At 33.5% G+C, this 11538-nt stretch overlaps 1 protein-coding gene across 1 annotated transcript; it reads right to left on the bottom strand.

Annotated features, from left to right (window-relative positions):
- Nucleotides 1–4861: 4861 nt before the first annotated feature.
- On the bottom strand, nucleotides 4862–9060 carry LOC143601785 (IQ domain-containing protein IQM3-like). The gene is made up of 9 exons (XM_077079098.1): nucleotides 8846–9060; nucleotides 7982–8096; nucleotides 7797–7862; nucleotides 7617–7705; nucleotides 7104–7191; nucleotides 6881–7018; nucleotides 6709–6801; nucleotides 6426–6527; nucleotides 4862–5422 (listed from the first exon to the last, which is right to left on the bottom strand). Exons 1-8 carry the CDS (start codon nucleotides 9043–9045, stop codon nucleotides 6456–6458), a joined length of 861 nt encoding a protein of 286 aa, XP_076935213.1. The 5' UTR covers nucleotides 9046–9060; the 3' UTR covers nucleotides 4862–5422; nucleotides 6426–6455.
- Between the last annotated feature and the right edge of the window lie 2478 nt (nucleotides 9061–11538).

Genomic DNA, 11538 nt, shown 5'->3' with positions numbered 1-11538 from the left:
ATTAAATGTGGATTTGTAACTTATCATTTTGGTCAAATTTTAAATAATATTAACTCATTCAACCATTTAATAAATCAAATAGTGGATTTTGTTAATTGGTCTAAATTATTGATTACTTATTAGACGTTTATTTTATATATGTAAATGTTTGATAAACTTGTTGAACCATATTTTGTTAACGTTTAAAACGTATAATTTACGTAACGGTTAATTAACACATCTAAATTAAAGTTAAAATACATATAGATATATTAATTCTATATTAGAGTCTCTTCGACATTAAAGTCATTTCATTTTTCCATTTTTGAACGTGTACAAAAATAAAAAAGTTAGATTTGACTTTCAAATTATGGCAATAATACCCAATCGATGTTTAATTTATGAATCTTTTATTCACTTAAAATCACTTTAATATTATGTTAGTTTGGTAAAACAAATGACACCTTAACTTATTCCATATAGTCTTTGTACAAGAAAGACATAATTTTTGACAAACAAATAGCTTAGTCTTCCCCTAACATATGTAAACTTAAACTTTATATATTCAATACATTTTCTTGAGTTACATTTGACAACTATATATAAAAACACAATATGTCAATGTTCATACTTGGTTGCTTATCAAGTTTGAGATGCAAGATTTTGAAGTTCTTCATGCCGTTTTAAGTTAACCGATATTATACTTTTGTAGTAGACAAAGGTATGTATGTTTATTTTTTTTGAAGTTAAATTCTTTGTTAAACAAATATAATCATGCGACATCCTATATATCTTTTTATTGTCAACATGTTTAGTGTTTAATATTTGTTGGTATGAAAGCCTTATTATATTTTATTTTAGATGACTTCAAGATCTATGAAACGTAGTGTTTTTGAGTCATCCTCTTCCAATAAGAGAAAATATAAACGGTTAGTCATTTTAATATTATTTGTTTACTCTCTAAATGTTATATTATATTATATTTTTTTTTGAAAACGTGCAGTGTCAACGGAAAGAGAACCATTGAGTATCATATCCAACGGTAATACTTTAAAATTACTATTCATTAATACGTTTTAATATATTTATATTTTATTTATTATTTTGTGGGATTCAGTTATAATATTTACACCAAATTATGAGATATACTATAAATGTTAATTTTAAGTATATATATTTTTTGCTATGCGCTATGTATTTTAAAAAATTGAGCATACACCCAAAAATGTAGATACTCATTTTAACATATTACTATGTTAAAAACGTATACTTATATTAACAACAAAAAATTATGTCAAAATGATTACAAATTGGAATGATAAGATTTAAGATTGTTATTTTGTATATTTCCGTTTTATTTTTATATATTTCCTTTTTAACAACCAAACACCTTTATAGTTACATTAACATATTACATAACCATTTTTTTTTTTAATATTTTACAAAATCTAACATATGTTAGTATAGACAATAATTTGTTTTTAAAATATGTTAATTTTAAAAAACTTTTTGCTTATTTTATTCTAATAACAATTAACTATGCAGTTACTTGTTCAATCACATCATTTAATATTAATCGATTAGACGTTGGAGAAGAAAATGAACCGCCAACTACTAACACTAAGAGTTGTCAGTCACATGCGTTGAAGATGCGAGTTTACTCAAATTTGGTCAGTTTCCGTTAGCTTCGTTATGATATCGCAGACTAATATGGGGCCGCCAAGTGGCCCAATAGGGCACTTGCGGCACCAAAGTTCTATTTTATATATATTAGGTTTTCTCAACTTCGTTTTGGTACCGGAACTAAAACAAAAAAAATTTAACATTTGGTCGTTTCCCTTATGTTCATTATGGTAACTGAACTAAATAAAACAAAAAAAAATCATGGACTAATACGATGCCGTCAAATGGCCCAATAGGGCACTTACAACACCAAAGTTATATTTTATATATATTAGGTTTCCATCAACTTTGTTTTGGTACCGGAACTAAAACAAAAAAATTGACATTTGGCCGGTTTACCTTGCGTTCGTTATGGTAACTGACCTAAACTGAACAAAAAAATCACTTACTAATACCAATAGAACACTTACGGCACCAAATTTCTATTATATATATATACTAGTAATAATAATACCCCTTCAATAGAAAACATTATTTACAGTGAAAAATATTCAAGGCTATCAGAAGGCCTATCTCCAAGAAATATATTTATTGTTTAGTCATAATTTATTTTGTTATTAAGTTATAAGACCATGAGCAGTCATAAAGTCTGCGTTCCAGGCATTATGTGTCACATGACGCCTAGTTAGAGTTATGGATTTTTACAAAAACAGGGTGTAGTCATAGAGTCCGTGCCCAGTCATTATAAGTAATGTGGCGTCCAGTCACTATTAATTTTATTTGTTTTTTAAATAATAATTCATTTAAATGATTAAACATAAAATAAAAAAACTACATTAAAATTTAAAAAACACATTAAACTCACAGATAAAACTAAATTAAAATAAAAAAATACATTAAATTAAAAAAACATAAATAATAATAATAAGACTACTACATGTTTTTTTCAAACATTTTCTTTTGCTGAATTGTTTTTAGGGATTGGAGAACTCCTTTGTTAAGACCTCGATGTTGTTGTCCAATTCATTCCTTTTAAGTGTTTCGACGGCGTCCAAATTTACTTGAAGACGTTGGGCTTCAAGTTCTTGTATACCTTGGAGTCGAATGTTCATTTCCTTAAAATGACTTTCCATTTCGACATTCGAACCCGTTGCCGACGACGATGCGGGCCCTTTCCCCTTTCCATTTCCCTTGCTTCTTCTACCCTCGGTCGAGGCATCTCGGCAATATCAGCATAAGGATTCCCGGCTTCATTATCGCTTAGGTTGAAGTTTCAAGCGTCGGAACGGGGCGTGTCAGGATCAACCGAAGACGATGTTTTAGACTTTTTACGCGGAGCGCCCCCGACGTTGGCCTCCATAACCGGGCCCCATTTTGGGTGAAACCTCAAGTATTCTTTCCAAATGTCAAAGTAATTGAAGCTCCCCTTGACCTTATGTTGAAACTTAGTCAACGCGTTTTCCATGAGTTCCGCGACCGAGACACCGCAACTCCACGTTCGAACCATCCTAGAGTAAACCGTATGGAAACCCATGCATTTGATGTTTATATCGTTCTATTTCGACTGTAAAGAATCTTTTTCTCGACGCGAGTCCCCGCCAAGTTCTTTGAAAAACTCTTTAATTTTGTGCCAATATATCCTCGTTTTTTGATAGTTCGCTAAAAAAAATAAAAAATTCAAGTTCAATGTTTGTTCTAAGAAATTTAAAAAAATATATTTATTTTTAAAAAACTTACCGCACATGGGATCTTCCGATACATCACACGAAACACGAGCACATAGTACGCACTCGTCGATACTCCACGATATGGTGTTCTTTTTAGCCCGAGCTTCGCCAGCGGGCTTCTTTGCGTGTTTTCTCGGACGTCCGCGTCGGCTCGAACCACCGACGGTCTCAGGGACGGGTTGTGGCTCCGGGTTTATTTGTGTCTCCGGCATGAACTCGTCGTCGGGTTGGGAACCAGAACCGGCAAAAATGTTTGTGATTGGGTTTTGGAAACCGGGCGCCGTATTTGGTAAAGGGACTCGGGAACCTAGAAATGCCATGTACGCGGCCATTTGCGCTTCGAACGAATACGATGATTGAGGGACGGGGACGGTTGGCATCGGGGCGGTAGATGGGTTCGGTTGTGGATTTTGGTTGCCTGCGTTGCCTTGACGTGCAAATTGACCGAAACCGAGAATATTTTGGTTGTTATTCGAAAACATTTTGGTAGTATTGTAGTAGAAATAATTGTGTAAAAATATTTTTGGTAGAGAAGTGGTAGAAAGGAATGTCTAAAAAAATGAGGTTTGGTTTGTTTTTATAGTATAGATTTAGTTAATAAAAAGTTTTTTTTTTAAATCACAACGGTAACCCAAGCCCAACGGCTACATTTTTTGAGATTGGAGCCATTTTGTAGCGTTTTGTGTATAACGCGTAAAAAAAAGTCCCAAAACACGGGGGGGGGGTGTTCCCGGCGTTATAGCCCAAAATGTCGCCATCAAGCAACGACTACGGATGGTCTAATTATATTTAAAAATGAAATAAAATAGAAAGTACGATCTAAAATATCATTTTAAACAGTTTATAGAAAAATTAAACCTGAGGACACGACATGTCAAAAAGTTAAAAGCTTAAACATGTCAAAATCAAATAACTCCAAAAACTTAATAACTCTTATAATTATTTTATAATTGTACATCCTGAACACCATTATCCTTTGTATAGAGTATTATTTAGTTTAATTAGTGATGCTATTTTACAAACCCTTTTAGTTATTTAATTCTTTTTATTTCAAATTTCGTCACTAACGTGATCATTATACATATGTGATAGTTTAATGACGATCCCTATCCATTTTGCCTTATAATAAATGGCTAAACATTAGTAATGACATCTACTTTGGTAGCTAATTGTCGTGATAATGACAAGGATATACATTGCCAACTGTCACTAACGTTAATTTTTCTTTAATAAATATTTTCCTTGAAATAATTTGAACCAAATCTAAACTTTCTTTTTGACATTATTTTATATTATTGTTATTTCTTTTAAGAAAATTACCTTCTTTAAACACAAATAATAAAAATAAAAATGGATTTAAAACGTGTATGTTTATCAAAACTTAGAAAATATTATTATCCAAAAAATGTGTTAAAATACTAAAAATTATTAAAAACACAATAATGCAAACGGATGCAAACAAACAACTTTTCTAAAATATCATCTTAGACAAAAACAAATAGACCACTGACCACCAAATCAACAACCCATGGCATCATAATATGTTTGTTTATTTATTTTATAGAAAGATTTATTAATAATACTCCAAATACTCCAAACTAGATAAACAACTTCACTTCCATACATCCAAATACCCAATTTACAGCCTTAAGAAATTAAACAACAGGTTTAGGAGATGGCCAACCACTCCTGTTGTTGGGCGAAAGCCTCGGTTTTGGAGAAAGGTTAGTGAACTCCAAAGCCTGCAACCTGAGCTCGATCGGGTAGTCAGCAATGCATCCGATACGTGGTCCAGCCCCAGTCGACCATTTAAGCGAGAGCTGGTGTCCTAGCTGGTATGAACGAGCCGCCTTCTTTGAATTGATCCTCTCAAGTATTGCTTTCTTTGGCACGTCTGACTTGGGGCTATGAAGACCACCTGAGAGGGTCCTTTTGTAACTTGGCACACTCTTCTTGTCAACAACTTCTGAATCCAATAATTCCTCTTCTTGATCACGGGGTTCGGCTTTAGGGACGGGTATTTCAGGTTTAAGCCCGTTTTTAGTTGTACCCTTGTCTTCATATGAGTCCGACTCTTCGTTTGCCTTTCGAATCTGACCAGAAAGATGTTACAAAATGATAACTACCGATCTTAAATATAAGCTTTCAAAGTTAAGACGCTAAATATGTTACTTTTAACAAACTGCATGGACTATTTGGGATAAAACACAAATACAAATACAATTTTTGGTGTGAATCGTAAGAAGAGAAGGAAGAAAACACGCAGCGATATTTTTGTCAATAGATTAGTTACTCCATAAAGTAATTATTGTTACGCTAAACTTTTTAAATAGCGTAATACTAAATACTCTACTACTTTGCACGGTAAAATCCATTTGTAACTGATCCCACTCCTATATGTGTGTGTGTATACATACATATATATATATATATATATATATATATATATTTATGGGAGAGATATTTTGAGAACTTGATGAGTTGTAAGAACTTGAAGAACTCAATTTTGGACCACACATTTAATTAAATGAGTTTGAATATGTGGCTGAGATTAAATTTGATTAAAAAATGAATCAGGAGAGAGAATAAGTATTTTTGATAATTACACAAGTTTAAATGTTAGTTACACATGTGTAATAAGTCGATTCGGTGTGTAAAAAATTACGGTAACTTTTTGTACATTACTTACACTTACGTATTACACATGTGTAAAAAAAATTAAAAAAAAAAATTTGTTACGTTGAGTTCTTTCGAGTTCTTAAAGCTCAAAGCGGTTCTCAAAAGAAATCAATCCTACATATAATATATATATATATACACACACATATGTGTGTGTATAGATGTCACAATTAATACCCAATCTACTATTGTGTGGATATTAAAATAAAATAGATGGACCTATTGAAAATAGACATGGATGTATGTCCAAGACATTATAAAATTCATTTTGAATTAAAAAATTATACTAATATTAAAATAATACATGTTGTAAACATAAGTCCATGCAAAATTTTTGTTCACCCTTTTTGACTACCTATTTTGACACTTGGAAGTATAATAAAATAGTAAATAAAGAGTGTGATTTTTTTTTCATACCTCAACTGTGTCTAGATCAACACCATTTTCCTACAGAAACAATAAGAATGAGTTTAGGGTCTCGTCAGTTGGACGGTAGTGTCCGCTATAAGGTGAAACAGTCTGCAAATTAATAATAATGTTAGCTGGTAATTAGGTACGGAACTAAACAAAGAATTAGGTGACTAATGACATCAACATTTGCACACCAAAATCAGTTATCGTCATTCATAGCTTCACAAAATACATTTTGTACGTTAAACACTCTCTTGTCTAAATTGTCACAGAATACGCTTGTGTTTACCTTAAGTATCCCGTTCTCCACATCAAGCCTTCCAGCAGCTACAGTAGCTCCTCCAGCAAGAAAGCTCGAATGATGAAAATTTCCTTTCTTTTTCTGATAATTTTAATGAAAGAATTATTTAACCATTTGTTAGTTTTATTTAACACAATATAAAGGTTATTTTGAAACTAACCTCGCCCGCATAGAGCCGCTTAGAGGTACTCATTACAAATATCCACTTTTCACCATTGTTTGTATCAAGCAGGAGTCCGGTTTGACGGTGCATGATTTTTCCTTCAACGATAATATACTCGTAATGCTCTCTCTCTTGCTGTTTAGATTAATAAAACATTAACTTTTTTTTTAAAAAAAGATCATTAGAAATAATAAATCATCCAAAAGTTGTAAAAACATACAGGTCCGAGATACTTGATGCATTGCTGCCTAAGCTTTGATCTCGAGCATTCTTTTAGATCGACCTCTTTTCCATCTCCGACATCCAACCTGCGACAATATCAAACATAAAAAGGTTTGTTTTTTTAAACGTTACATACATCCAAACATCCCCAATGCGTCACATGATAAGAATCCCATTTCCTGTAAAGATTTCTAATACTTCCTAATCATTCCATATAATGATGTAACAGCCATACGGGCCTAAATCGACCATTATTGATCCCAACTTTTAACTTTATCACGTGGGGTCGCAACACAAATCATCTCTCTCGTTTATAATATAACTCCTCGCTGAATCGCGCACACGAACCCCACATTAAACACTAAAGAATGAAATGTGTTACACGTGGTTCCTGACAAACCTTTATGTTTACATCTTGTTCATAAAGTGGAGAACATAATTATTATTTTTACAAGAAAAGAACAAATATAACAGACAAATTAGTAGAAGAAATTGTGAAGGGTTTGCATACCAGTAGAAAAAAGGTTGACCAGCATCAGCTTTACACCATTCTTCATAATATAAGTGCAAGCTATGCCCGTAACGGTGTCGCGGGTCGATCTGAAATTAATACAAAAATGATACTTTAAATTCCAAAGAAAACCTTCAAATTACCAGAAAAAGTTAAAAATATAATAAATCCAAAACTTACAGCTTCAATCCAGTGTTGAAATGCCAGCTTATGAGCTTTGCAATCAAGTGACAAACCCTTACCCACCTGCCACAAAAGCACAAATTTGACACAGTAATAAAATAAAAAGCAGCTTCATTTTAGTAATAACAATCAACATCACATTTTTGTTTCTTCTTCTTGTGTTTGTTTGAGGCATAATATACCTTAGAAGCATTCAGAGTGACTCGGTTCCAGCGCGACGCTGCAGATTCTGGTTTATCAAAGTTGAAGAACGAAACCGTGCTATGATTCAATCGAGCGAAGTCAATCGCTTGCCACCTGCAAAAATTTAAAGCAAAAATCGTCAATTCTGGTCGTGTTCGTGGGTTAGCAGGTCCAACCCGAACCCAAAAATCATGTAAGACACACCAACCTGAGCACGGCCTGCATATTCACAGGTTGACCCGATTCTTTTATTTTTTAATTTGTTCATTAACAATTTAAAACAAAAAATATAAGATTTATATAAAACAACTGTATTTTAATTATAAAATCTTATGCCAATTTTCTTTTTAGTTTTAAATTATCCCAACCAATTTAATTTGTTACATAAACAATTTTAGAAAAATAAAATAAAAAATAAATGGGTCTTGGGGTTCTTCAACTCAAGACTGACCTGAACCCATTTATTACAAACCCAAAGCCGCGAATTTCATGTCGTGTCAGAAATTCACAACCTAGCTTTTACGGTCGGTCATCAAAAGTAAAAAAAATTCGTAATTCTTAGTTCAACCAAGCAAGAGAAATCACACAAAAAGCACGTGAAATTGTGAACAACTACCACATACATGTGAAATTAAGGCCACACATGTCACATATCATATTTTTGACTTTTACAGTCAAAGTCAACAAAGCAAAAAAACTAATTCTTTAATCAATATGACAAATCACAAAGAAAAAATCAAACCGAAACATAAATCAACGGTTTGTAAAAGATGACGATTTAGGTTTCATGTTATAAAGATCCAAGTGATTTATAGTAGTTTAATATAAATTTTGAAACCCCAAATGATAAAAATTTAACGTACCACAATTCCTCGGCAACGACAGCGGAATCAGCCAAGAGGCGACGAGTTCGGTAACCTCTATAGAACTTCTGAAGCTTCATGGCGGCGGCATCGGAGTGAAAACCAGTGCGAATGCCGCCGGCGTTGAGAGTTGAGATTGAGAATAATTCTCCTCCCATTTTGGAGAACAAAGGTGGTGGTGTGCTGCTTTCAACCTCCATTGAAATTGAACAAGGTAAGAGAGAGAAGACAAGGTAAGTAAGTGGGTGTTTGATAGTTGAAGATATGAGTGTTGTTTGTTTCTTAGGGGGTGTTTGAAATTTATTTATGGAGGGAGTTAATGCTAACACTTAATAAATATTATTATTATTATTATTATTATAAAAGCAAGACTTGGAATGACTTTTTCCTTTTTTTTAAACGACAACAAAGCTTAATCATTTGGGTACACTAATTGGTACAAGGCTACGTAAGGTTATGATTACGGACAACATGGATGATCCAGCCCCATCAGATTTATAGGAAACCTGCGCTCCCTAAAACACACCATGGTAAAATCGTTGACTGCGCAAGACATCATCTCACAAACGAGACTCAAACCGATGAAATTCCCAATAAAAAAGTCACGGGGAACCGCTATATCAGTCTCTTATTAATACATGTAACTAATTTTTTTAGAGTAAAGTGCCAACATCATCCCCCGAGGTTTTGTCAATTATACAACTTTTGTGCTAAAAGTTTGTTTTTACAACTGGACCATCGATGTTTCCAGTTTGTTGCCAACTATGTACAAAATCATAACTCTGTTAGTTTCTTAACGTTAACTGAAGGGTAAAACAGTCTTGTTAGTTTTCTTTTATTTTATTCTATCTTTAAACCCATTTTCACCTAAAAAAAATTAAAATACACATTGATTTTTTAACGATGTTATTTTTATATAATTATATATTATTATATTTGTTAAATTTAAATAAAATAATAATATATGTTAATGTTATATGTACATGTATACCCATGTAGATACGTTTTTTTTTACAACAATAAGAGTATCCATAATAGATGTTTTAAAGGTGTTATTAAGGAGTGAAAGGGAGGGTGACATGAATGATATAGATTGTGATGTGAAAGAGAGAGGGAGGGAGTGAAGATTAGTTCTTCTATTAAAACATCTAAAAGCAATTATGTGAGTGTGATTAGGAGAGAGAAGAGATATGAGCAGGGCGTGTGAGAGAAATATAATAATTGGTTGGGCAAGTGCCAACTTGTGACATAAATACACTTTGTAAAAATGGCCTAGATGCTTTAATCGTCCACCACCACCGCAACCAACCACCAAAGCTAAAACTCGTTGGCCACTGCCGCACTAGCAACAGCCCTCCGGTCACAACAGACCACGAAACCACCACATCACACCCACGATACCATCGTCGTAATGGACACTTAACCAAATGAAGAGTGAAGTTGGGGCTTTGTGGTGGACAATCGAAGACCACATGAACAACGGTCAAACTCCGTCATAAGAGGAAATTGAACGACATTTGATGATCTGTTCCGCTTCGTTCCATCAAAAGACTTTCGTGACCCATTTTTTTAACTATAATTCGTGCCCTTGTTGAAGAACTTAAGCTTAATTAGTACTCGATTAGTGCAGATCGTTCCCTAGCCAACCACTGTGTTTAGAATTTGAAGGAGCTCACAAAGGGCTGCTATCGACGGAAGCTTTAAACGCTGCTAATGGTGCTCGCGAAGAGCTTCTGGTAGTGGCAGTGCTTAGATCTAGACAAGGATGTGTGGTTATGGTCGATTTCAAGTTCCACCTTTCTCTTTATCTCTAGATTTATGATGGTTTGTGAAGTTGAAGTTTAAGAAGTCGGTGACGGTGATTGTGGGAGGATGCGAAAATGGTGGGGTCCGGCCGTGGTACCTGGTGGGGAATTTTGAAGAAGAAAGGGCTGGGGTTAATTTATAATGCATTATTCTTATTCTTATTCTTATTACTAAGATATATATAAATAGGTGAAATGTCCATTTTTCCCCTGAATTAACAATAACAACTAACAGAGTTAATGATTTGGACATAATTGGCATGAAGTGGTAAACCTCGATGGTCCAGTTACAAAAACACACTTTTTGGAAGAAATTGACATATTTGACCAAACCTTAGGGACGAGTTTGACACTTTACTCCTTTTTTATTATTTTTTTATTAATACAATGGAAAAGTGAATAATGCTCTTAGATTGTTGTTGAAAATGATGGTGTTGAAAACATAATCGATGAAGATGTTGGTGTTGTTGATAATGTTGTTAACAAACTTGTTGTGGCAAAGGAGATCGTGGAACAGGTTATTGATGATATGCATGTTGTTTCCCCAACTATTTCACCTAACCATATTCAATCCCATTCACATTCACTAATCCATGAACCAATTATCCAATCAGCATCTCACTCACCCACTGATGAACCTTATGTTATTGAATATGTTGATTCATTATTAATTTCCCAACCTGACTCACCCTTTCAATCACAACCAACCTCACCACTTAGTGAACAATCTGACCAATCATCACCAACAAATTCCCCAAACCTTGAACAAACTAATACTACCCTTATCCAAACCCAACCCAAAGCCATTCCTTTACATTAAACTTTTCATTTCCTCAATTTCAACTTAAACCCTAAACCTATCCCTGAGTCTAACCCTGAACCTGAACC

Source organism: Bidens hawaiensis, unplaced genomic scaffold, assembly GCF_021521415.1.
Source record: "Bidens hawaiensis isolate Kalapana, Puna unplaced genomic scaffold, B.hawaiensis_p1.1 tig00057097_1, whole genome shotgun sequence".
NCBI lineage: Eukaryota > Viridiplantae > Streptophyta > Magnoliopsida > Asterales > Asteraceae > Bidens > Bidens hawaiensis.
Note: the sequence above shows the minus strand (reverse complement) of the source record. Positions and strands in the feature narration are given on the sequence as shown.